Source organism: Staurois parvus, unplaced genomic scaffold (assembly GCF_062004578.1).
Source record: "Staurois parvus isolate SC_StPar_1 unplaced genomic scaffold, SC_StPar_1.0 ptg000937l, whole genome shotgun sequence".
NCBI classification, from domain to species: domain Eukaryota; kingdom Metazoa; phylum Chordata; class Amphibia; order Anura; family Ranidae; genus Staurois; species Staurois parvus.
In genome coordinates, this window is record NW_028318733.1 from 1445049 (window position 1) to 1471989 (window position 26941).

Here is a 26941-nt window from a genome sequence, read left to right on the forward strand (position 1 = left end):
TGTGTAAATTCCATTATCTATACCAGCAATGGGCAAACTACGGCCCGCGGGCCGTATACGGCCTGGCGGACCTTTTAATCCGGCCCGGCGGACCTTTTAATCCGGCCCGCGGAGCTAGGCTCCCGCTAGGCTCCTCTCACAGTCCGCCCTGAAGACCGGTGTAGCATGAAAATCTGTCTCCTATGAGGATCTGTCCCCCTCGACGTATCTGCGCATGTTCCGGAGATCGCCGATCGGCTGCTAATGCCTGAAACTGGCACATGCGCAGATACGTCGAGGGGGACAGATCCTCATAGGAGACAGATTTTCATGCTACACCGGAACGGCGCGGGAACACGGCGAGAGGAACGCAAGGAGCAAAGGTAAGTGAATTGACACAGGGGGGACTTGGGGACTTAATATGGGGGGTGAATTAATATGGGGAATGAATTACTATAGGGGGGATGAATTACTATATGGGGGATGAATTACTATGGGGATGAATTACTATAGGGGGGATGAATTACTATATGGGGGATGAATTACTATGGGGGATGAATTACTATATGGGGGATTAATTACTATGGGGGATGAATTACTATATGGGGGATGAATTACTATATGGGGGATTAATTACTATGGGGAATGAATTACTATATGGGGGATTAATTACTATATGGGGGATTAATTACTATATGGGGGATGAATTACTATGGGGGATGAATTACTATAGGGGGGATGAATTACTATGGGGGATGAATTACTATATGGGGGATGAATTACTATATGGGGGATGAATTACTATGGGGGATGAATTACTATGGGGGATGAATTACTATATGGGGGATGAATTATTATATGGGGGATGAATTACTATGGGGGATTAATTACTATATGGGGGATGAATTACTATATGGGGGATTAATTACTATGCTTACTATGGGGGAATATTACTATACTTACTATGGATGACACATACACATCATTCATCTACTCTTGGTCCGCCCCCGGGTCCAATATATGAACCCATTGCGGCCCTCAAGTCAAAAAGTTTGCCCACCCCTGATCTATACCATAGTTTGTAAATGCTATAACTTTCACACAAAGCAATAAATATACACTTACTGGGATTTTTGAAACCAAAAACATGTAGCAGAATAAATTTTGGCCTAAATTTTAGTTTTTTGGGATATTTTTTATGACCGAAATGAGAAAATATTGTTTTTTTTCAAAAAAAATGTTTTATTCTTCAAAATTTTTCTGTTTATAGCACCAAAAATAAAAAGTGCACAGGTGATCAAATACCACCAAAAGAAAGCTCTATTTGTGTGAAAAAAAGTACATAAATTTGATTTATGTACCTTATTGCATGACCGCACAATTGTCCGTTAAACTAGCGCAGCGCTGTATAGCAAAAAAGTGGCATAAATTGCAGTATCTATACCATAGTTTATAGACGCTATAACTTTCACACAAAGCAATCAATATACACTTATTGTGATTTTTTTTTACCAAAAACATGTAGCAGAATACATTTTGGCCTAAATTTATCACCAACTTTGAGTTTACTATATATTTTTTATAGCTGAAAGTAAAAAATATCGTTTTTCTTCAAAATTTTTGGTCTTTTTTTGTTTATAGCATGAAAAATAAAAAGTGCACAGGTGATCAAATACCACCAAAAGAAAGCTCTATTTGTGTGAAAAAAGGACGTAAATTTTGTTTGGGTACAGCATTGCATGACCGCGCAATTATCAGTTGAATTAGTGCAGCGCCGAGTACCGAAAAGAGGCCTGGTCAGGAAGGGGGGTAAATCCTCTGGAGGGCAAGTGGTTAAACAAACTTAAGCAGTCCCTTCGGGGGTATCGCTACAAGTGTTTTTATTTTTCATGCCTCTGCTACTGCAACTTATAATACAATGTGATGGTGGTGGTGGTAGGAGTTATTGTGTCTAAGTAAGAACTTTTCAAGGCAGTTTTTAAACAGAATAAAGACAATATTCATAAAAATTACACAGTATTGTTTATTTTATCAATCCTGAGCATTAATGACAACAAAAGTTAAAAAAGATTGTAGTATGGAAATTTCCAGTGTCAATATTTTTTGTGCCTAGGGGAGGAACTATGAAATAGTCGTCTGATTTACAGGAATTTGGGAGAATATGTAACTGTTTATCTCTTTGTACTGACCAATAAAATCTTGCAAACCTATCTTTGTCCCTGACACTGCTTGATATGCACACTATGTATACATAAGAGAGATAGGGACACATTGTCAGACAATTTTCAGTAGATTTCCTGACTGAGGATATTTTTTCGTCCTTAAGTTTTTGTTTTTTCTTTTTTTGAATCCCTACAGTGAAGATGCTTCTTGGTATTGTTTTTCTTCTTGGAATTACAATATGTACAATAAATTCACATGACATATTTGCTTCCAACCTAAGGAACAATGCAGATCGTGCAGGAAAGGTAAGAAAACTACACTTAAAGACAACGGTATACTTTAAATATAAGTCTACTTTTCAAAACTGTTTGATTTTAAAGCACAAATAAGTACTGTAATTATATGTATTTCTTCTTTTAACATTTGTATGCTTTACCTACATATTCTCCTATAGAATAATGAGTAAAAAAAAAAAAAGTCCTCTTGGTGATCAATGTACATTGAAGGGATTTTGACCATTTGAGTCCCAGCATGTTTGACCTATGTAAACCCCTTTGACATTCAGGGCTTTTTTTCAGGTTTTAGACATAATTGGACAGATGGTCTAACAATTGCTGCTTTGTTTTGCAGTCAACATAGCCAATCTTGGGATCATTTTTGGGGGGGGATAGTAATTTTTTTATACCATACTTTAAATGATTTCATTGAGAGAAATGACAGAAAAAATGGTGACAATTATGAAAAAAATTGATTTTCTGATGATTTTGACAACAGAATGTTTAAAAGCCGAGGAATCGTGTTTTCTGAAATAATTTTTTTTTTTACTTTTCTGGATTTAAACAATACCAAATAAGTTGTTTTTTACAGTTATGTGGAAAATATATGGTGTAGAAATAATGGTGTATGTATTACATTTAATTTATGATATCTGATACTATGACATGACAACATAGGCTCTATCTTGGAAAATATATTGAAATACCGCACAAATTGCAACATTTCAAACAGCAGTCTGAAGTGTTAGACTGGGTATGTTTTGAACATTTGTAATTATTTTTTTTTATTAGGGTTACTTGAAATTAAAGCAAAAAATAAAATAAAAAGTTGTTGTTTTTAGTTGTTTTTTTCAGTTTCCTATGTATATGAGTAGGTAAGGATGCTATAAAATACATTATACTACTACTCCTATACATGAGAACACAACATAAGTATGTGTTCTCACAGGGTGGGAACATGGCAGGACTCAGGAACAAGAGAGCATATTTTGGCTCTCAATCGCTGATAACTGACATGTCCAGTTTTTAGCACCAAATAGCATTTACAGTAGCTCAGGAGTGGCAGGACCACAAAACTACACCAAAATGACTCTGTTTGGAAAACTAGGCCCCTCAAGGTTTTTGGCGACAGTTATAATTTGGACTTTGAACTTCAATTTCTCAGAATGCACTTGGCAGCAACATTAGGAAAAAAATAAATGCAGACTTTCCAATAAAAGAGTAAATTCGGTTCCGGGTTTTTCAAATACAGAGATGACATAGTAAAAACTGCATCCAACAATTTATTCAGCTACCTCTCCCGTACAAAAAGAAACCACATAAGTATGTCTTAGTCACATGGTGGGAACATGGCAAGGCCCAGAACCAAGGGAGTGCATTCTGGCTCTCAATGGCTGAAAACTTGCATGTCCATTTTTTGACACCATATTACATTAACAGTGGTTCAGGAGTGGCAGGATCCTAAAACTATCCCAAAATGACTATTTAGAAAAGTAGATCCCTCAGGGTGTTTGGCAAAGGGTATAACTTGGACTTTGAATTCTCAATTTTTGAGAATGCACTTGGCAGCAAAAATTTGAAAATATTTAAGTATAACATTTTCAACAAAAGTGTAAATTCAGTGATGGTTCCGCAAACACAGTGATGGTATAGTAAAAACCATCCAAAAATATGTTCAGATAGTTCTCCTGTACACAAGGATACCATATTATTATGCCTTAGTCACCTGGTGGGAACATGTCAAGGCCTAGTAACGAAAGCATATTCTGTAAATGGCTGAAAACTGCCATGTTGTTTTTTTGGCAACACACTGAATTTTATCTTTTAGGTTGTAGTCTACCCTAAAGTATAACATGTAATTTTTTTTCAGGACAGTAGGGCTTTAATTTAGTAGCAAATTTGGATACATATATTCTTAGTATTTATTTAGAGTAAATAGTAAAAAAAAATTAGAAAACAAATTCCCAATACAACAGTAATGTAATTTGTGCACCCTCATAAATGTGGCACAAAACATGATCACATTAGTGTAGCTTTTAAGTATGTAGTAAAGCTCATTATGTATGTAGTAAAGCTCAAAGTAAATGTATGTGTTTTACTTTAGAAGAGCTGTGTTCCCTTTTGATGCTAAATTGTGAAGCGCAACTTAAAATAACAAGTTGGGTTGATGAGAGAAGATATTAACATAACCATCACTATTTTGACAGGTATGCAATCACTAAAGATTTGACCTTTCATTTGCATGTGTGAGCATTTGATGCTTGCACAGCAAACAAAAAAGGCATCCAGATCACCCAATATTATTGTTCCAACTTTAGCTTTGTTCGGGTGGGTGTCGAGACCCATCCTGCATTCAGATTTTGTATTTGGTCCTGCATCCACCCAGGTTGTATTTCAGCAGCCTACAGAAGTAGATGAAGGCGCATCAGCTGCACGGACACATCTGCATGTTGCTGGTTTTCAAAACCAGACATGCAGACAAGAGCAGGTGCACAGATCCAAACGCAAGTAGTGTGCATTACTGCACCTATATTGAGTTGGACCGTGTACATCGCACGATGGGCCCCAGGAAACCTGATCCATCTTTTGGCCGTGATACCCTGTGCAGGGTCCACTACTTTAAGGTCAAGGATGCCATTTTGCGTGTGGGCAGCACTCAAGACACCATCCTATTCAACGAAGTGCTAGTGATGCTCCTCCCTGACCTTTCCCACCAGACTCTGGCTATGCGCAGGGCTCTGCGCCCTCTCACTCAGATGTTGCAGGAGAGGCATATCCGCTACCAGTGGCAGTTCCTGTTTCAACTTCATGCCTCACAGAATGGTAAATATGCTCAATTCCGCACCCTTGGGGACTTGCCTACATTTATCGGTGTGTTTGAGCTACCTCAGGTGTCCCTCCCGGATTGGCCCTTCCAACTCCTGACCCCTGGCCTTCCATTTCCTTCTTCCTATCAGCGGTCTGATTGCAAGAAGAAGAAATGTTCCAGATCCTTCTCCTAAAAGATCCCAGAGGGGATCATCCCCTATCTGCGTGAATTGGGAGGTTTCTCCCTCTTCCTACAGTTTTTACACATTCTTGTTACTCCTGTTGGATCTATGCCTTATATTTGTGCCTGTTGTTTTTTGGGTTTTGGGACTATGGCCTGTGGCTAATCCCCGGGTTCTGCCACCACCATTTGCTGTGATGGGCGGGAACGCCTTCGGTTCTAGTCTGGAGGGCTTCGGGCCCTTCCTTTTTTTTTGTTTCATCCACACACAGTCATTGCTGGGTTATGTTTATGTTTATTTGTCGAGGGCAGGGGCTTATTTTCTCATACCTGTTTGAGGGTTTATTGAATATGTTTTGTAGGGGGGGATCATCCTCATCTGAGGATGACCTTCCTCAAGTTATCATTTGCCTGTGGGAGGCCTGGGTCGGGATTGGATACATCGCCTCTGACGTTTCCCACCTAGGTCTTTGGTGTACTGCGCAGTATCACACTGTTATTTTGACAGCTCGCCTATCTAGTAGTTTCTCCTTCTCACTTCTCTCTTTTTTCTGCTCTTCCTTTCTTGGCTTTTTTTCCTTTTTCTCGCTAGTTCTTTATTTAATCCCCTTCTTTTCTTCCCTCCTATTGTTTTTTTTTTTTTTCTCTCCTCAGGGGGTGGCTCGGCGGAGCTCTATTGGTGACACACTTGTTTCCTATTTGCTATCCCACAGACAAATATGACTTCGATTAAATATTCCTCTATTAATTGTAGGGGCTTTAACACTCCGGAGAAGCGGAGCCAGATGCTCTACCATCTCCATAAACATGGATCGCAGATCTTGCTCCTCCAGGAGACTCATTTTTGCTCTGATGGTATCCCAGTCCTCCACAATTGTCACTATGATCAGTGGTATCATAGTACTAATCCGCAGGCTAGGTCTAGGGATGGGGTGGGGGGTCGGTGGTCTTTCATCATACCTTCGGTCCGGAGGTCTTGGACTCCCTAGTTGATCCAACTGGTCGCTACCTCTTCCTTACATTGAAATACCAAGATTTTGTTTTTACAGTGGCGAACGTTTACGCTCCCAATCAAGACCAGGCTGCATTTCTTGCGGAGGTCCTCTTTAGGCTGTCTGCTTTGGCGGGTCCCTGTTTCATTTTCAGAGGGGACTTTAACGTAGCTCTCTCTCCAGACTTGGACACTTCCATGGGTAAATCTTCTCTCTCTTTATCAGTCTTATCTCAAATTAAGTCGTGCTTGCATGACTTACATTTAGTGGACGTTTGGCGCATCCAACATCCTTCGGAGCGAGACTACAGTTATTATTCCGCAGCTCATGCGTTATATAGTCGTATAGACTATTTGTTTTTTTGTTTTTTCCATAAAGTTTATTATTACACTCAGAGCATACAATAAGTACAGGTAATACAAGGTATCAGTCGGAAATACAATAGGAGGTAATACACATACAGCAAACAAAAAGATACATAGCAATACATAGACAAAGAATCAGACGTAAGTCATCCCAGGGAAAAGAAAACAGGGGAAAAATGAGAACATGCGAGCACAGGAACATTAAAGGCATATCTGGTCTCAAGCCCTTATTCAGCATATTGGAATCACAGCACTGGCAGGGTCGATAATATGTAACCTCAGTTACCGAGCAGCAGCAAAGAGCAGGGCCAGTGAGGTATGCGTTGGAAATGTATACAGTAGGTGTGGAGGGGGGGTGCAAGGGCTTGTAGGATATGGCCTTGTACTTTTGATGAAGCTGAGGTAACCGACTACAGGTGGGTAAAGGGTTCGGGAAAGGAGATATGTAAAAGTAAAACATATGCGCAGCTGGATTGCAGATGAGTAGAGAAGTGTACCAAAATAGAAAGAGGAGAATGAAAGCTAAACTCTGAGTAAGAAGGCAGGGAAATGGGGATTAAGAATTTAAGAATAAGCATGAAAAAGAAGGGAAGAGAGGAGAAGAAGAAAAAGAAAAAAAAAAGGGGGGGGGGGTTGGGAAGGGTCGGACGGGGAGGAGGTGTGGAAGAGTAGGAGGGTAGGTAAGTCACCTTTACTCAAGACTCCCAGGACATGAGATATACGCGCAACCCTGGCAGAGAAGCGAGCTGGGGACAGTTGCAGGTGTATCAGGGTGCCAAGCGTAGCTTGCTCCAAGCAGTGCAGGACATTGAGACAAAGGACCTCAATCACAACCTTGAAAAAACAGAGAGCCAATTTATATCGCCAGAAACACTACGGGGTATCAGAGAGGTTCAGAATCAATCAGCAAGGCCCATGAAAGAACGATATTCAGGGGTCGTTCAGAAGTGAATCCCACAGGACCACGTATGAGAAAATTTGGTAGGGTTATCCAGAGAAGAAGCAATTAGCTCTTCCATTTCAGCAATTCTGTTCAAGCGTATGAACCAATCTCGCACTTTCGGGGGGTCAACAGACCCCCAGTGATCCGGTAAGCAGAGTTTAGCCGCATTAAGCATATGCATAGCAAGAGATTTGAAATATAGACGGAGTGTGGTGGAGGAGGAGTTGGGCCGGAGAGAACTCAATATCAAGAGTAGACACCGAAGAAGTAATCCGATGTACCTCCTGCCAAAAGGGCTGAACCATAGGGCAGTTCCACCAGATATGAAGAAGAGATCCAACAGGAGCCCCACATCTCCAACAAATACTGGGTCTGGATGGATTAAAATGATGGATTCTAGAAGGTGTATTGTACCAACATGTCGCCAACTTGTATCCGTTTTCTTGTGCCGAAACCTTCAAGGAGCACTTATGAGAAAAGGTAAAGATTTGGTCCCAATCAGAGGAAGAAAAGTCAATGTTTAAGTCTGATTTCCAAGCTTTGCAGGCGGGAAGTGAATCAGAGGTTCTGTCACCAAGAAGAAGCAGATAGGTAAATGATACTAAATGCCTCCGTGGTTCAGCCTTCGAACAGAGTGACTCAAAGGAGGTGAGAGGGCAAACCTATTTATGGAGATATGCAGGAGAGAGAAAAAAAATGTCTGATTTGAAGAAAGGCCCAAAAGGGAAAGGTGAGATCACCCATAGTACTTGCCAGGGAAGAACAAGACTTCAGCTGACTTTTGTGAAAAAAATGGTTCGCCAAAACTTGACTGTGTGGCCAATGTGCTGATGGAAAGGACTTTTGCATACCGGGAGGGAAGTCTGGATTGAGGCGAAGAGAAGTTAGTGGGTTGGGGCATCCGACATGGAGGCCGATTTACATGCTAAGCGAAAGGTTTTAAGGTAAGGACCGATTATTGGATGTAGGAGGAGGTCTTGAGGAATGTGTTTGATCAGAAGCCACGGGATTGATGCCAAGGGGGAAGTGGAACAAGAGTGTTCCAGCTGGACCCACGCTTTGGTGGTAAAGTGAATATTCCAATCGATTATCCTAGTAAGATGGCAGGCCCGATGGTAAAGTTGCAGGTCAGGTAGTCCAATCCCCCCTTTGGATTTGGGGAGCACAAGTTGGGAGAAGGAAATACGTGGCTGTTTATGATTCCAGAGAAAAAGAGAGCACATTCTTCTGCATGAAAGAAAAAAGGCGTGTGGTAAATGGATAGGTAAGGTTTGAAATAGATTGAGGCATGGGAGGATATTCATTTTTATTATAGCAGCCCTACCAAACCAGGAGAAGCATGGGCGATGCCACCTAGTTAGGTCTGCTCGGATGGCACCAAGAGTTGGAAGAAAGTTTTTGACATAAATATCAGAGAGGTTACTCATAAGCTGTATTCCCAGATAGGTAAGGGAGTCCCTTTCCCATTGAAACGGGAACTGTGACTGACAAAAGGAAACCAAGTCTGGAGGAAGAGTAATGCTTAAGGCAAAGGATTTGGAATGATTAATTTTGAGGTTTGAGATATAGTGAAAAAAGGAAAAATCCTTAAGTAGGTTGGGCAAGGTGATCCGGGGCTCCGTCAAAAACAAAAGAATGTCATCTGCGTAGGCAGCAAGTTTGTATTCCTTGTTCGCCATGGAAATACCCCTGATATCTGGGTTTAAGCGGAGTTTGCGTAACAATGGTTCTAGTGATATCACAAAAAGAAGCGGGGATAGGGGGAAACCTTGGCGCGTACCATTCCCAAGAGAGAATGGATGAGATAGATGCCCATTCACACGGACCTGAGCCATTGGACCATAATACAGTGCCATAATGAAATTGAGCATGGTGTCCCTAAACCAATCACCTGTAGGGATGCCTTTAAGTATTCCCAGGACACCCTATCAAAAGCCTGCTCGGCATCTAGGGAAAGAATAAATCCTGGACTGCAAGAATCATGAAGTCGGTGGAGAAGGTTAAGAGCCTTGATGGTGTTATCCCTTGCTTCCCTTCCCGGGATGAAGCCGACTTGATCAAGGTCAATCAGGGAGGGTAACAAGGGAAGGAGATGGTTGGCTAGGATCTTTGCGTAGATTTTGATGTCTACGTTCAAAAGAGAGATGGGTCTATAATTGGTAACCAAAGTGACATCTTTACCTTGAGGATGACTGTGATATGAGCTTCCAGGAGGCGATGATGTTGCGTGGAGGGTGAAGAGAAAGTGTTGAAGGCCGAGAGGAAGGATCCACTCAAAATATCTAGAAACTCCTTGTACTATGCCACAGAAAGACTATCAGGGCCCAGGCTTTTACCAAGTTTCATTTGCTGGCTGGCTCGGGAGAGTTCCTCCGCCGTGATATGATGTTCCATATCCTGAACAGTATCATCAGGTACAGTGGAAGGACTATAGAGGCGAAGAAAGTCAGAGATTAAGGTGTCTCTAGGCTTATTGGCCTCAGAAGGGCAATGTTCTGGAGGGAGATTCTATAATGTTTTGTATTATTGCTCGAAGTGATTTGAGGTGGCCAAAGAGCCATCCGGGCCCCTAATCTTGTGAACTGTTAAACTCGACTTTTTTGTCTGGAGGGATCTGGCTAAGAATCTCCCGCTTTTGTTAGCAAACTCATAAAAAGGTTTTTGCGACAAAATGAATCTGCACTTAGCTGCTTTGCCTAGTTCGTTTAAGAGCTGTGTGCGGGTGTCCGGAAGATCAGATAAAGTTGAGGTGGCCTCATATGTTTGTGCGCCTTTTCCAGGAAGAGTTGTTGTAAGCGAGTCTGTCTCTCTTTTTTACATTTTGTGGCCATAGCTATTAGGACTCCTCGAATGACGCATTTATGTGCCTCCCATTGATTTAACGAAGAGGTATCTGGAGTTTTATTGTTCGAAAAGTAGTCCATTAATTGCTTCACTGGCCAAGTCAGAAAGAAGAGAGGCATCCAAACGCCATATCTTAGAACGGGAACATTCCTCTGGAAATCGTAATGTCATAGTCATAGGGTGATGATCAGAGAGGATCATCGGATCATTGGTGGAAGAATCATGGAGGAAAGAGAGGTCAGCTTGTGTGATAAGGAGGTAATCAATACTGGAATATTTGTTGTGTGGAGGGGAGAAAAATGTATAGTCTTTGACATTCGGGTGGAGGACTCGCCAAGAGTCGTGAAGTTGCAGATCTTGAAGTTGAGTGTGAATCTGTCTAATGGATTTATATGGCAAGAAAGAGCTTCCCGAGGAAGAGTCCAATAAAGGGCATAGGGGAACGTTAAGATCACCTCCCAAGATTAGGATACCCGTCTGAAAGGAGGAGAGTGAAGAGGTAATGGAGCGGAAAAAGGATACCTGTCTAGTGGTGGGTGCGTAAAGATTTGCTAATGTGATGGGCCTATTGGCAAAATTACCTTTTTGAAACAGGAATCTACCATCTGGATCCGGAAGTGACTCCGAGATAACCAGAGGGAGGTGCTTTGTAATCAAAATGGAAACGCCTTTAGATTTAGCATGAGGGTTAGGAGCATGATAAACTGTCAGAAAATTGGAGTTAGTAAGCTTGGGTATGGCATCGTGACGGAAGTGCAATTCCTGAAGAAAGACAATGTCCGCTCTCTGTTTAAAAGGTGTGAAAGCAGGAGAGAGCGCTTATCAGGGGTATTCAGACCCTTCACAGTAATAGACAGAACTTTCAGTGAAAGATGTCCTGACAGGGAGTTGAGAGAAGGGAACCTAAAGGGATGGGAAAGGAGGTATGGGGCAGAGAGAGAAGAGAGGAAAGAAAAAAAAATGGGGTGGGTGGGGGGAGGGGGAGAAGAAGAGGGGGAGAGGGGAAGGAAAATAAAAGAAATGAAAAGGAAGAGGGGAGAAAAGAGAGAGAGAGAGATAACCGGCAGTGGGGGTAGACCAGCTGACCCACCAAGATACGGGAAGGAGGAAAGAAGAACAATAAAGAAGAAGGGGTAGGAGGGAAATAGCAGAAAAAGGAACAAGGAATGAAAGGAGATGAGAAGTAGTGGACAAGGGAGTAAAGACGGCCGGAAAAAGTTCAGCGAGAGCTCTCAAAGCTCGCTGTGTGGGAAACGTGGTTGACTTAGATCCAAAATGAAAGAGTCCGCCGGGCCATGGACCTTAAAAAATGCAAGAATCGGGGAGGGAGGGTGAGCACAATTTGTTTGAATGAAGATATAGATGGGGGCACAACCGCCATCGTCTGACAACATGGGTGACATAAGACGCAGCAACAAGCTTAGAGATATCAGAAGGAAAATGTAATAAATGTCATGAGGGCAAGGAGACCGAATATATATCATTAGGGCATATAGTGGTGGAAGCATTGTATGTAGAGGAATGAGAAAATGCACATCTAAGTGGAATGGAGTCGTAGCATGATCCTAAAGTTATGGGCAGAGTTGTGGTATCGTAGGTGTGCCGTGGTAGGGCCAGTGTGCGAGTCCATGCTGAAAATAAAACATCAGTGAAAGCCAAGTGGAAAACCTGCATATGATTAAGATGAAAAGCAAATCGTATTATAATCTGTTTAGGGAAAAACATTGCAACATCAAAGAAACAACAGGGCAACCATTAACAAAAAAAGGCAACCATCAAAGAAAACAATTGGGAAAAATGAGACATAGTGCACCATTTCTTTTTGGAACCCTAAGGTATCTCTCATCTGTCCTAACTCTTCTCTTCCCGGCTCCCTCTCAAAAACTCAAACCATTCATCTCCCACCCCGCTCCCGCAGGACTCCATGATATTCTAAAAATCAAGTAGCACTTCATGTCTAAAAAGAAAAAATAGCAGTAGCTAGGCAAGGGGAGAGGACGGGACTGGGGGGGAGCTCAGCAGAAACTCTGAATGATGGTTTCAAAACCTGTAAGCAGTAAATGTGGTTTAGATGGGTGTTATGACATGAGGTGAAGGAGGTTGCCGGACCCCGCAGGGAACAACACCTGGAGAGTGAAACGAGGTGATACTTGATTTCAAACAGATATGTAACATAACAATAGTATGTAAATGACAGCCCGGGTCCCAGATCCCCTCCTCCCCCCAACCCAGTCTGCCCCCCGCCATCCCACACCACTCCTGGAAAAAGTATAAAGGCGAGCTGGAGTATGAAGCCTCTCACAGTAAACTCTAATGAAGAACAGTAGGGATCATGGTCAGGGAAATACAGACAATATGTAATGGAGGGCATGGAATTCACCTCTGACCACTGCAAGATCATCAAAAGACCCCTGGGAGGCCATACAATCAAACAGGGGCCGGACATAGAGGGTCTAGAGATCCATACTCTCCAGAGACTCTATGCAGAGGACAAATCAGCATATACATTACAAACAGGGCTAGAGAAAAACTGTAGAACCATCCCCCAGGCTTCCATCAGAGATAGTGAAAATGCAGCAATAAAAAGGCCGGTGACATGGAGGGTGCCTGCGGAGGTACATCAGGACTGGCGGTCCATTGGAGAAGCTGAGACGGAGAGGGAAAAGGTCTTCATGATCGATGAGGGGAATTTGGCAACATCTGCAGGGGCATCAAAAGACCTGGACCAGGACGGATGGGTTAGAGAGCAGAAAATGAAAGGGTGAAGGTGTCCAGTTAAGGGTCAAATAGGACCTGAGGTGCTACCGGCATGGTCCTGGAGTCGGATGGGAGGGATCCGGTAAGATCATAATCTGATAAGTATTGCTGATGAGAGAAAGTCAGGGAAAAGATCGAAGAAAGGCCTTTAGGCATCATGGCGGGGTCTGCGATGTACAGGAGAGGCTGTCAGGCTGTTGTTGGTGGTGGAGCCTCTGGCAGGAAGTCTTGGAGGAGTGGAAGGGACCGATCGGTGGCGGCAGAGATGGGGGCCTTGCCAATCCGTGTCACTTGGTATTCGACCAGATTCAGCAGCATTTGGAAGACGCAAAGATCTGTACCAATCTGGAAGCTCAACTAGGGGAATGTCCAGTGCGGAACAGAAGCTGGGGAGATCCTCTGAAAAACTCGCAGGTAGGCTGTGCGCCCATGAGCTTGAGCGGAGAGACAAAATGGAAATCGCCACCTGTATGGTATGTTATGAGAGCGAAGTGTGTCCAGCAGGGGGCGAAGTTCTCACCTTTGTTGCAAGGTTATGGAGGAGAGGTCCTGGAACAGGTGTATCTCATTACCCTGAAATAAAAGGCGTCTTCTTTCTCTGGCCCTTCTGAGAATGACTTCTTTGATTGGAAAGCTGACCAAGCAACACACCACATCTCTTGGGGGGTCAGAATCTCTGCCTCTGGAGCGAAGCGCTCTGTGTGCACGTTCCAGATCAATGAGTGCAGCAGGTTGGACGGCCCAGAAGATCATTGAAGATCACAATTACTGTTTTGGGGATGTCGCTCGGCTCCACAGATTCAGGCAAGCCATGTAATCTGATATTACGTCTGCGACCTCTATTATCCAGATCTTCAATCTGTCTATAAAAATCACGAATATGAGATGTGTGCGATACTGACAACTGCTGTATCTCCACTATGGCATCAGCATTAGATCTGCTTGTGAATGCCACCTCCTCTATTCTTGTACTTAACAAATTAAGGTCTTCTCTTAGGTCACTGAGGGCTGTGGTAAAATTAGCTTTAATGTCAGCTGCAACTGCCTGCAGATCTCTTAAAGAAAGTGTATGAGTGTCTGAAGAGAGATCATGCTGTGGGACAGATTCCATACCATCCCCAGTGTCTGTGCTCTGTACACCCTGAGCACATGTTGCTGTAGTGGAGGGAGGAGGGAAGGGAGAGGGGGATGCTGCATGTGGCCTGTCCCTCTGCTGGGAGCTGAACAGCTCCTGAATATGTCTGGACTGCTGGGGGTTATGTGCCCGTGGGAAGCGGGAACGGGAGCTGGAGACCTTCCGGTCCGTTTTCCCCATCATGTAATGGCTCTGTCTCACCCGCTCCTCTGCTAATATTGATGCAAAGTCTCTGGCTGGCAGGAGCTCCTGTGTCACGTGGCCATCTTGGATCCCTGCAGACCACGCCCCCTATTTCTTAGTTTCACAGTCTTTTCTAGATTGTCCGACTTCATCCTCTCTCGGTCATTTCTTATGGTCAGACCACGCCCCAATCCATATTATGATTCAGGACCATCATCTTTGCGTCGCTTTTCATGGCGCTTGAACGATACCCTACTTAAAGATTTTCTATGTATCAAGGAGGTTGTGAAGACTATCCAGGACTTTATTCTGGACCACACATTGGACACTACCGGCCCTCTCACTCAATGGGAGGCTCTCAAATGTGTTCTTAGAGGGGTTCTTATTAAACATGGCTCTCACTTAAAAAAAGCTTGTACAATGGAGATGCGTCGATTATTTTCGCTCATTGCACATCTAGAATCGGCCCACAAACTTACGTTGAACCCGGTGCTCGTGGTGGACCTATCCAAGGCTCGTAGAGACTAAATCCAACTTTTAGATTCTTCCTCCCTTGTTGCACGAGACAATGCACGCAACACTTATTACTCCTTAGCTAACAAATGTGGCCAACACCTGGCAAGTGTACTTCACCCTCATCCGTCCCATCGTCCGATCCAACACATCAAGGTGCCTGACAATACTAAACTCTACCACAATAAGGGAATCTGTTCTGCATTTGAGCGTTAGTATTCTCAACTTTATTATCTCTCCTCGGCGAGTCCTGATGCTCCTCCCTGATGGCTATGTCCCAATATATTGCGGAGACGGCGTTACCTGTTCTAGATGCCCAAGATGCATTGGATCTAGGAGGTGCCCTTCTCGATTATAGAAGTTCTTGGGGCATAATTGCCCTGAAAACTGGTAAGTGCCCGGGTCCGGAAGGATTCACCCAGCGATTTTACAAAACATTCACCGCCCAATTGGCCTCGCTTCTGGCCCAAGCTTTTAATGTTATTGTCAGGGACCATCGCGACGCATGGGTCTGCACATGCATAGGTGTCTGTCAAGACATGCAGGCATCAGGGCACTAGGACCCAGGCACACCCGTCGCCTATGACAGTGCTGGGCAGGCACTAGGACCTAGGCTGCGCCTCTCAGGTGCAGGGTGGGCTACTTAAACCAGCCCTACACAGACACAAGTTGCCATATGGTCTGATCTGGTTCCTGTGTTCCTGTGTTCCCGTTGTTTGAGATTTGTTGCTGACCTGCCTGGACCTGACCTCTGCTGACTTCTCCTGCTCTGACCCCTGGCTAAGTTTGACCTCTCTTTTTGGATATCCCTACCTGATCTGAACTACTGGTACTGACCCCGGCGAGTGACCTGACTATTCTTCTGCCTGCTGCCTTGTACTACGCTTGCCTGTCCGCTCCAAGCCCATCCCCAACATCAGGGGCTCTGATGAACAAGCGGACTGGGGCTTAGACTCCGCGCCCTGGGGAATCCTGTCCTGGGGACTGCTAGAGTACACCAGGTGGTTCATAACAGAACCATACGGCCATGACAGAGCCTGCAAGAGGATTGACTCCGCTGGAGGAAATCTGTCAGCACCTGTCGTGTCTATCTCAAGCCGTCAAGGTATTACAAGAAGGGTACATGCACCTTGAGGGACGTGTAGAGACGCTGGCCGCACCAGCCACCGCGGTCCAGAATCCAGTCCCTCCTGCCACAACAGAAGAACCTTCAGGACCTCCTTCCAGGGCAGCGGTCTCTCTGCCCCCTCCGGAACCCCGTGTGCCTTTGCCGGAACACTTTAATGGGAATCGGGCAAAATTCAGGGCCTTCCATAACGCATGTCTGCTGTACTTCAGGTTACAGCCGCGGACATTTTCATCCGAGTCCGTGAAGGTGGGGTTCATCGTCTCGCTGCTCCAGGATGAACCCCAGGGCTAATGGAAACCCAGGACCCCCGGCTGGAAACAGTAACAGGGTTTTTCAATGCGATGGCAGTCTTATATGACGACCCGCATTGCACTGCCTCCGCAGAAACCGCATTGTACGCACTCAGGCAGGGCCGCCGGGCAGCGGAGGAATACGCCGCTGAGTTCAGCTGCTGGATGGGGGACACCCAATGGAATGATGCTGCTTTACGTCACCAATTTCGGATGGGTCTATCTGAGTCCCTTAAAGATGAGTTGGCCAGGGTGGGCCTTCCTGATTCATTGGAGAACCTCATCACCCTGTCCATTCAAATTGACCGCAGACTACGTGAGCGCAGGGCAGAAAGGTCCAACCAGGGTCAGAGGCCTGCATGGGTACTTCCTCGTGCTCCTCTTCAACCCCCACCTGGACCCTGCAGGGACCCCGGAGCATGGAACATGATGACACCCCTGAACCCATGCAGCTCGGTATGACATGACCATCTCTGTCAGCGGAAGAACGCCAGAGACGACGGGTGAATAACCTGTATCTCTATTGCGGGGAAGCCAGTCACATGGTACGTTCTTGCCCAGCGAAAATGAGTAAGTGCCACACTGTTTTTTCCTCTGTATCTGCTTCACATGCTAGTCATTTAAGTTACTTAACATTGCCTGTTTCCTTGCAGCTCCCAGGAGGAACCGTGTCAGCAACAGCAATTGTTGACTCTGGGGCATGTAGTTTTATTGATTTGGATTTTGCCACACAACAGAGAATCCCCCTCCAGACCAGAGAATCAAGGTTAAATATCTTCTTAGCCGATGGGTCACGCATTATGTCAGGGATAGTAGACTGGCAAACCCCGCCTATTTGCACCACAGTGACCAATCATCATCAGGAGTTTCTCCAACTGGACGCCATTGCGTCCCCATTATTTCCAATCATTCTGGGACTTACGTGGCTGCAGGCCCACAACCCCCAGATTGATTGATTGGAAAACCGGGACCATCCAGTTCTGGTCACCTTACTGCCAGGAACACTGTCACTCCCCGACTTCCTCGGCTCCCCAGCCCCTTCTATGTTTAGACGGAGACACCGAGTTAGTCCAAATTATTCCCCCGGCCTATCATGACTTCTTAGATGTCTTTAGTAAGCGGGGGGCAGACATTCTTCCTCCCCACCGGACCTATGACTGCCCCATTGACCTTTGCCCGGATCTGAGATCCCGTTTGGACGGATATTCCCTTTGTCGGAACGGGAACTGGGGGTACTCAAGGAGTACATAGATGAAAACCTACAGAAGGGATTCATTTGGCCCTCCACTTCGCCAGCCGGTGCTGGAATCTTTTTCGTGAAGAAGAAAGACAAGTCCTTAAGACCATGCATAGACTACCGGGACTTAAATAAAATTACGGTTAAGAACCACTATCCCCTCCCTTTGGTCCCAGAGCTTTTTCAGAGGTTAAAGTCAGCGGTACTGTTTACTAAGTTAGACTTGAGGGGCGCGTATAACCTGATCCGCATAAGAGAGGGGGATGAGTGGAAGACCGCGTTGTGTACTCGATTTGGGCACTTCGAGTACCTCGTTATGGCCTTCGGACTTTGTAACGCCCCAGCCACGTTCCAGCACTTCATCAATGACGTGTTTAGGGACTACCTGGACATTTTTGTTGTCGTCTACTTAGACGATATTCTAAATTTTCTCGCCTTCCCTGGAGTCCCATAGGGGTCATGTTAGAAGTGTGCGTCTACGCCAACATGGGTTGTACGCTAAGGCGGACAAATGCAGTTTTGAGCAGCACAGTATTGCATTTCTGGGGCTGATTATCTCCACCACGGGGGTTGCGATGGATCCTCAAAAAGTTTCGGCCATTCTTGAATGGCCGGTGCCCACGGACAAAAAGGGCGTACAACGCTTCATTGGGTTTGCAAATTTCTATCGGAAATTTATCAGGAACTTCTCAGGCCTTCTGTCCCCCATCACCCAGCTTACCAAACAAGGGGTACGTTTTCAGTGGACGCCCGAGGCACAGTCCGCATTCGAGACCCTGAAGAAACTGTTCAATACAGCCCCCATTCTGAATCATCTTGATTCCTTGCTTCCCTACATCCTGGAGGTCGATGCGTCTGAGAACGCGGTAGGGGCCATCCTGTCCCAGAGGAAAGGGACCAAGGAGCTCATGCACCCAGTGGCATTCTTTTCTAGGAAACTTACATCCGTGAAAGAAATTACGATACTGGTGACCGGGAACTCTTGGCCATTAAAACGGCACTAGAGGAATGGAGGTATCTGCTGGAGGGGGCCACACATCCAATACTAATCTTTACAGACCACAAGAATTTGGAATACTTGAGGACAGATAAATGCCTGAGACCACGCCACGCTAGATGGGCACTTTTCTTTTCCCGATTCGTGTTCCACACCACGTATAGGCCCGGGTCCAAGAACACCAAACCGGACGCCCTCTCTCGAATGTTTGAGGATCCAGAAGAAACCACTAAACCCGACACGATTCTGTCCCCTGGGAACTTTCTTGCCCTCCAAACGGAGCTCTGCTCTAGGCTTCAGTCTGCAACCGTGGAAACAATCCATCTTATCTCTTATATCAAGCAACACAGCTTAAAGGCTTGCCTACTCTCATTTGACGCCGAGAAGGCGTTCGATCGCGTTGACTGGTGCTTTCTCCGTCTTACCTTTGAACAGATTGGTTTGGGTTTGTGGTTCCTCGCTCAGATTATGTCCCTCTACTCTCTTCCTTTGGCGTCTGTCCTGGTCAATGGTATGGTTTCTTCACCCTTCACCATATCAAATGAGACCAGACAAGGATGTCCCCTCCTGCCTCTTCTCTTTGTTTTAATAATGGAACATCTTGCAAGAGCCATACAAGCTAACGACTCAATTTTGGGCATCCTGGGGGTCATGATTTCAGCCGATCTTAATGCTCCCTTAATTATTTATTGTTCTTTTTATTTCTCATGCTCTGTTAAATTTGTGCAAAATAATAAAAGACAATTTTGCATTTAAACGTATTTACCCTTGTAACTGGCCATACAGTACAATAAGCCATTTTATTTCTTTCAACCATGGGTTGAAGGAAAGGACATTTTCAATTCCCAAATCAACACTGAATGTGTTGATGGGGGAATTGAGCTGCGAGATTCTGTTCTGACAGCAGGAGGCTTCCCTGCTGCCAGAGTACAATGATTACTATAGCCAGCAGCAGTAATCGTATAAAAAAAACCCACAGGCTAGTTGTAATGAGGTCGATAGATAACTTTAGTACGGCCTGCCTGCCCATAGATGGATCAAAATTCAGCTAGTTCCCTTTAAACCGGCCAAATTTTGATCTCTCTATGGTCGGCTTGAGGAACTGTACCTCCAACAGTGTATTATTAACCACTTCCATACAGGGCACTTTTACCCCCTTCCTGCCCAGGCCATTTTTCAGGTTTCAGCGTGCTCACACTTTGAATGACAATTGCACGGTCATACAACACTGTACCCAAACTAAAATTTTATAATTTTTTTACACAACTAGTGCTTTCTTTTGGTGGTATTTAATCACTACTGGGGTTTTTATTTTTTGCTAAATTAACAAAAAAATACCAAAAAATGTGAAAAAAACCCCACTTTTGTCTTTGTTTCTGTTATAAAAGTTTGCAAATAAGTAATTGTTCTTCATAAATTTAGGCCAAGATGTATTCTGCTACATTTCTTTGGTAAAAATAACCCAAATTAGTATTTATTATTTAGTCTGTACGAAAGTTATAGAGTTCACAAACTATGGGATATATCTGAAAATTGATCAATCCTGAAGTACTGACAGCCAATCTAATTTCTTGAGGTCCAAGAATGTCAGAACAGTACAGATATTCCCCAAATGTCAGGACAGTACAGATATCCCCCAAATGACCCCTTTTTGCAAAGTAGACAGTCCGACGTATTTCATAACAGACATTGTGAGTTTTTTGAAGTTGTAATTTTTTTGTAAATTTTTCAGAAAATGAAGAAATTAAAAAAATTATTTTCACTATTTTTTTTTACATACTGTCACCATGCAGTACAGCGTTATCATATAACTGGCATGGTGGTGACCAGGGACACTGACTGGTGACAGTACGAAAAAAAAATTATATTTTTTTTTTATTTTCAATTTTTTATAAAAAAATTTTTCTCTTTTTTTAAGATTTGTTTTCATATTTCACTATGACCAAAGTAGTATAATGTTACCATAGTAACATTATACTACTTTGGGGAAGTGATCAGTAATTTTTTTTTTTTTTTACACAATTTGCTTATAGCAAAGAACTACTTTGCTATAAGAAAGCATTTACCTGAATGAAATCGATTCATTCAGGGGTTTTTTTTTTTGTGGTTAGCTGTGATTTGGCCACGGCTAATCACATGACACAGCTGGGCTGTGATTGGCCCAGCTTGTGCTTGTGATCGCTGTGACCATTTACAGTTAAACACACTTGTATACATTGGATGGCATGAAAGAGAGCCATCCATTGTATACAACTGTCATGTGACCTGCTGTGATTGGTCACAGCAGATCACATGGTACTGGCAACGGGGCCGGTACACAGATCTGTCATTGACCATGTCCAAGGTACACAGCCGGTGACAGATCGCTCCTCAGCGCAGCCCTGTGGGCATGCGCAATGCGTGATCCAGAAAGGACGCCATATGGCATCCACCCGTAGGGACGAGCTGTTCGCCCGGCCGCCATCTGGCTATAGGCTGGGTGTCAACTAGTTAATATTATACAAGATTTATATAGCACCAACAGTTTACACAGCGCTTTACAACATAGGGGCTACAGTACAATTACAATACAGTAGGAATCAGAGAGCCGTGCTCCTTACAGTTTACAAATCTCAAAAGAAATTCAAGAGGTACAAAAGGTCATAACTGTAGGGATGATCTGATGGAGAAAGTGGAAATACATTTGTAAGGTGGGGGCAGGGAAGGCCTCTCTGAATTGACATTCTATGTGGAGTAATGTTGTCAAATACAAAGTGAAAAAAGCCATCTCCCATTCCTTCTCTGTGAAACCACAGCCCAGTTTATCTTCCCATTTAATCATTGATTGATGGGATTTTACTCGCTGGTTATGAGTTAGTAGGTAAGAATAGAACCAGGAGATTCCCCCTTTGAAATTTCAGATTTATGATCATAATCCCACACTTTATCTAATGCTATTGGAGAATTTTATATCCTCTGTGGAGATTATTAATTTGAGCTATTTCATAAGTCTCCGTTGCTGTACCTCAAATGGTAAATCTGTTAGATTAGTAAACCATTTAACTGTCCAAGGTTTTGTAGAAAAATAAGGGACGAAGAAATCATATACCTGTGATGGTAATGCAGTCTTAGATATATTTTCTTTTTGTGGCCCTAGTAAATACTGCCATGCCAACATAGATGGGTGATCAGGGATCTGTATAGGATGTTTAGTGGCTGCCACTAACAACAGGGTGGTAAGGTCTTTGTTTCCTATCAAAATCCATCTTGAGGAACACCCACTTTTTTTCAGTGGAAGGTATTAACCACGTTCATATTTGGTCTAATAGCGCCGCTGTAACGGAACTGGACACAGACTACACTTCGGTATTTCCGTTATACTCCAGCTTCCCTGCCCGAACACCATCCACGGACCCTCACCGCTAATCATGCAGGAAATAGACAGCACCAGACTCTTACTGCTGAAAAGTCTATCAAATCTCCAGTCTCTGGAATTTCCACTGCCGATTCTTGGGCATGCTGCCGAACATGTTTTAGCAGTTGACTGTATGCCCTTTCCAGATGCAGTTCTTTCTTCAGCAGGTATTCCAGATCTGGTTCAAGCTCTGAGACCCCTGTGAGACCGAACATAGCCTTCTCGCAACTCCTCCAAGGTAGGTTCCCCTTCATCGCTAAACACAAAATGATCTGTAAGGCTCTCCCACAGCAAGCCAGGCTCAGCAAAGTCATATCCCTCAGGAGAGCACTCTGTTGACACCCCTAAATATTCCTGCTCTACGTACCACCGCAAAGCCCGATATTGGTTGTCCAGTTGTATCTCCTGCTGGACCAGCCTGTTCAACTCAGTCACCCATTGTTCCTGGGGTCGCTCTCCCAGGAATGGCATCCGTAACTTCCAATGGTCCCTGGCCCGTTCCCCTGGGGTTGGATAGCATTTACCTTTGTCCATACCAGCAGCCTGGAGGGCTCCTCTCCAAAGCACCTCCCAAATCCACTGCCTGAGCTTCAGGTACTCCAAGCAGGGAGAAGGGCTGCAGGAAAAAACCCCCACCAATCCAAGACACAGAACAATGGAATGCAGCACATGGCAGTGAACAATGGACCAACCACATGGCAGTGAACAATGGACAACCCCCACTCCCATATTAGAACATTTCACCCTGTACCCCCTAACAGACACAGGGTGCCTTAGACATAAGAGGGATTTGGGAAGATGATACAGGGGTCCCCCCACCCCCAAAAGTCACTCCCGTCACAGCTGCTCTATAATAATCCTGTAAAACTGGCAAACCCATACCTCCTTTAAATTTGTTCAGTAAGGATAGTAAAAGGAAACTCTTGCTTTCCATGTCATACATAATGTTTAAGAACTGAATTTAAGGTTGTAAAAAATGAGCAGGTAACATGATGGGAATGGTCCTGAAGTAGTATAAATTTTTGGGGAGCAGAAGCATTTTAAAAGACGCTATGCGCCCCAGCCATGAGATTTCAGATTTAGCCAGATTAAGCAGGTCAGTTTTTTTATGCAATAGCTTATTATAATTAGCATCATACAAATATGCTGATTTTGATATTAATTGAATCCCTAGATAAGGAATACGCTCATTGTCCCAAACACAAGGAAATACTATTCTCAACCATAATATTTCCCCCTTAGTAAGGTTAGTAGTAAGGGCATGGCAATTATCTATATTCACCTTGTAATAAGACACCTCTCCAAATGCTTTGATTATTTTGTCAACTGTGGGAAGGGAGAGATTTGTATACATGAGGGTTAGAATCACATCGTCAGCAAAAAGCCCTACTTCCCGTTCACTGGAATATCTGATATAGCATTTAAATTCCTAATGGTCTCTGCAAATGGTTTCATTACTAGGGAGAAAATGATAGGGGATAATGGACATCCCTGTTAAATAAAATGTGTCTGATAGGACAAAAGAACTGAAGACTCTGGCAGATAGGGATGTGTACAATGCCATAATAAATCCCGTAATCCACATTTTTGTAATGTTGCTTGCATGTACCCACATTGCACCCTATTGAATGCTTTTTCAGCATCTAAAGGTATAAATGTAGCAGGCAACCTGCAGGGTTCAGCAATTCTAAGGAGACTGAGCATCCTACATGTCCCATCAGATGCCTGTCTCACTTTCACGGAGCCTACTTGATCTAGACAGTAGATCCTGAACTCAGCGGCCAGACTCATTCACCTTACCAACCGCTCCGCTTCTGCCACCCCCCCCCTGTCATTCTCTCCACTGGATTCCGATTGCCCAACGCATTGAATTTAAACTGCTAACATTGACATACAAAGCCATTCATAATGCTGCCCCAAACTACCTCACCGACCTGATACCCAAATACCACCCTACCCGTAATCTTCACTCCTCGCAAGACCTCCTACTCTCTAGCTCCCTGGTCTCCTCCTCCCACGCCCGACTGCAGGACTTCTCCAGGACTTTCCCCACCCTCTGGAACTCACTACTCCAATCAATCAGACTGTCACCTACCCTCCTCACCTTTAGGCGCACCCTGAAAACCCATCTCTTCAGGGAAGCCTACTCCACCCTCACCTAACAGCCGATCTCCTCCACACCTCCTACCACTCCATCCCCCACAGCCACTTCCTCCTGTACCACTATCCCCTCCCTCCTAGATTGTAAGCTCGAAAGAGCAGGGCCCTTGAACCCCTCGTGTATTATTTTGTTACTGTATTGTCTCATGTACTGTCCCCCACTATAATATACAGCGCTGAGCAAACCTTTTGGCGCTATATAAATACTGTATAATACTATTAATAATAATAATAGTAGTGCTATCAAAGTAGGGGTGACATCTGCTAAATGATTGGCTATAGCTTTAGCATACACTTTGAGGTCCATATTTAGAAGGGAAATGGGCCCAAAGTTTTGGGGCATGTCAGGTACTTTCCCAGGTTTTGGCAAGATTATGATGAGTGCTTGGAGCATTTCCTTAGGAAATGTTCCTGAAGATGCAACTTCATTACAAACAGATAATAAGTAGGGAAATAGGGTATCCTTAAATGTTCTATAGTATTTGGCAGAGAGTCCATCCTCTCCTGGGGATTTATTTAACGCTAGTAAGGAAATACTGTTTTCTAATTCATTCAGCCCTTCTAAAATTTCAGGATCTATAGAAGAAAGATTAACAGGATTTCAGAAATGTTGCTAAATTTTCTGTGGATGGTTGAGGGGTGTTAGTGCTTCTATTTACGTTACAAAGGGCTTGATAGTAGTCCTTAAAGGAATTTGTGATATCCGTGGGATGAAAAACTTTATCTTTGGTGGTGGGGTGTACTAAGTAAGCTAAATTAGATTTGGCTTGACGTGATTGTAGCTGACATGCTAAAAGTTTCCCTGCTTTATTACTGTCACATACCTGGTTGGGGAGCCAGACGTGGAGATGAGGTGTCCTCTTACTACTCTCGCTTGGGCCCCTGATAGTGGAGACAGAGGGTGACGAGCCAGGAGTGGCACGAGTGCCGGGTGGGTCTGAAGATGACGGTAGGCAAGTGATGACCCAGAAGATCCGGATGCAGGCCAGGTGCGGATGCAGGAACGTGGTTGCAGCAGCAGATAGGTATGGCGGCAACCAGGATACAGACCAGGTGCGGATGGAGGACCGTGGGTGCAGCAGCAGGTAGGTATGGCGTCAACCAGGGTGCAGACCAGGTGCGGGTGCAGGAACATAGGTGCAGCAGCAGGTAGGTATGGCGGCAATCAGGATACAGGCCAGGTGCAGATACAGGAACATATGTGCAGCAGTGTCAGACAAGCCGGGTCAGGATCAATCGAGCCAGACACCGGTTGGAACGATGCAGCATTGAAGTACCAGTTCCATCTAGGCCTGTCCGAGTCCCTCAAAGGACAAGTTAGCTAGGGTGGAAGCTCCCTCTTCCTTGGAGAACCTTATCCTGCTCGCTACTCAGTTGGATCGGCGTCTACAGGAAAGACGCGTGGAGCGTACTCAGACCTTTTGGCCCACTTGGGTTCTGCCAAAAGTTCCAGGACCAACGGCTCCTGCCCTTGCACCACAACCCATCAATACTTTGAAGGTAGAACCTATGCAAATTGGCCTTCTCCGGCCCGCCCTAACTCCGGAAGAAAGGCTATGCAGACAGCAAGGCAACCTCTGTCTTTACTGTGGGGCCATGGGCCACTTCCTGCCCAGTACGACCAAGTAAGTCCAGCCAGGCCCATCCTTCATACCTTCAGCTATCCCCAGCTAACCACCCATGGCATTCTCCTCATGTCAGTGCAGGTGGCTGACATTGACTCAGGAGCTTGTAGCTGTTTCTTAGACATCCAATTGGCTAACGACTTACACATCCCTCTTCTGCCTAAGAAACAGACTTGACGTCTTCCTTGCGGATGGCACTACTCCGAGTTCCGGACCTGTTACCCAGGAAACCATTCCTATTCTTGCAACAACCGACTATCAGCCATCAGGAGTTTATTCATTTTGACGTGATCAGATCCCCCATGTTTCCAGCCATCCTAGGAATACCCTGGTTGCAAGCCCACAACCCACAGATCAGACCCAAGAAGGAAATCATCTTTTCTTCAGAATATTGTCTACAACACTGTGGTGCCCCTGCTCTCACCAATTCTTCTGTATGTCTCTCAGTCCAACCTCCACCAGAGGCCAGTCAATCAGTTCCCTCTCCCTACCACGACTTTCTTGATGTATTTGATAAGAAGGCCGACGCATTGCCTTCTCATCGGTCTTACGATTGCCCAATTGAGTTACTCCAAGGGGCAGAAATACCATTTGGGCGAATTTTCCCATTGTCCGAAATTGAACTGGAAGCCCTCCAGCACTATCTAGACGAGAATCTCGCTAAAGGATTTATCTGCCCCTCTTCCTCTCCTGCCAGGGCTGGTATTTTCTTTGTAGAAAAAAAGGATCAGTCTCTTAGACCTTGTATTGACTACAGGGAACTTAATAAAATTACTATTAAACACTGGTATCCTTTTCCTCTGGTGCCCAAGTTGTTTCAGAGATTTTGAACAGCCCAAGTGTTCACTAAATTGGACTTACGGGGGGCCTACAATTTAGTCCGTATATGAGGGCGATGAGTGGAAGACCGCCTTTAGAACAACCTTCACACATTTTGAGTACCTAGTGATGCCATTTGGGCTATGTAATGC

At 44.5% G+C, this 26941-nt stretch overlaps 1 protein-coding gene across 6 annotated transcripts in view; it reads left to right on the forward strand.

Moving 5' to 3' along the window:
* Positions 1-2236: 2236 nt before the first annotated feature.
* LOC149441903 (plasma protease C1 inhibitor-like) overlaps positions 2237-26941 on the forward strand; it is a 565702-nt gene continuing 540997 nt past the window's right edge. For 2 of the 6 annotated variants that reach the window (XM_089656783.1, XM_089656782.1), the window contains exon 1: positions 2237-2447. In XM_089656783.1, the coding sequence (XP_089512909.1) occupies positions 2343-2447 (105 nt within the window). In that variant the 5' untranslated portion in view covers positions 2237-2342. The remainder of the gene's footprint in view (positions 2448-26941) is intronic. The other 4 variants (XM_089656784.1, XM_089656780.1, XM_089656785.1 and 1 more) reach the window with 3 other exon arrangements.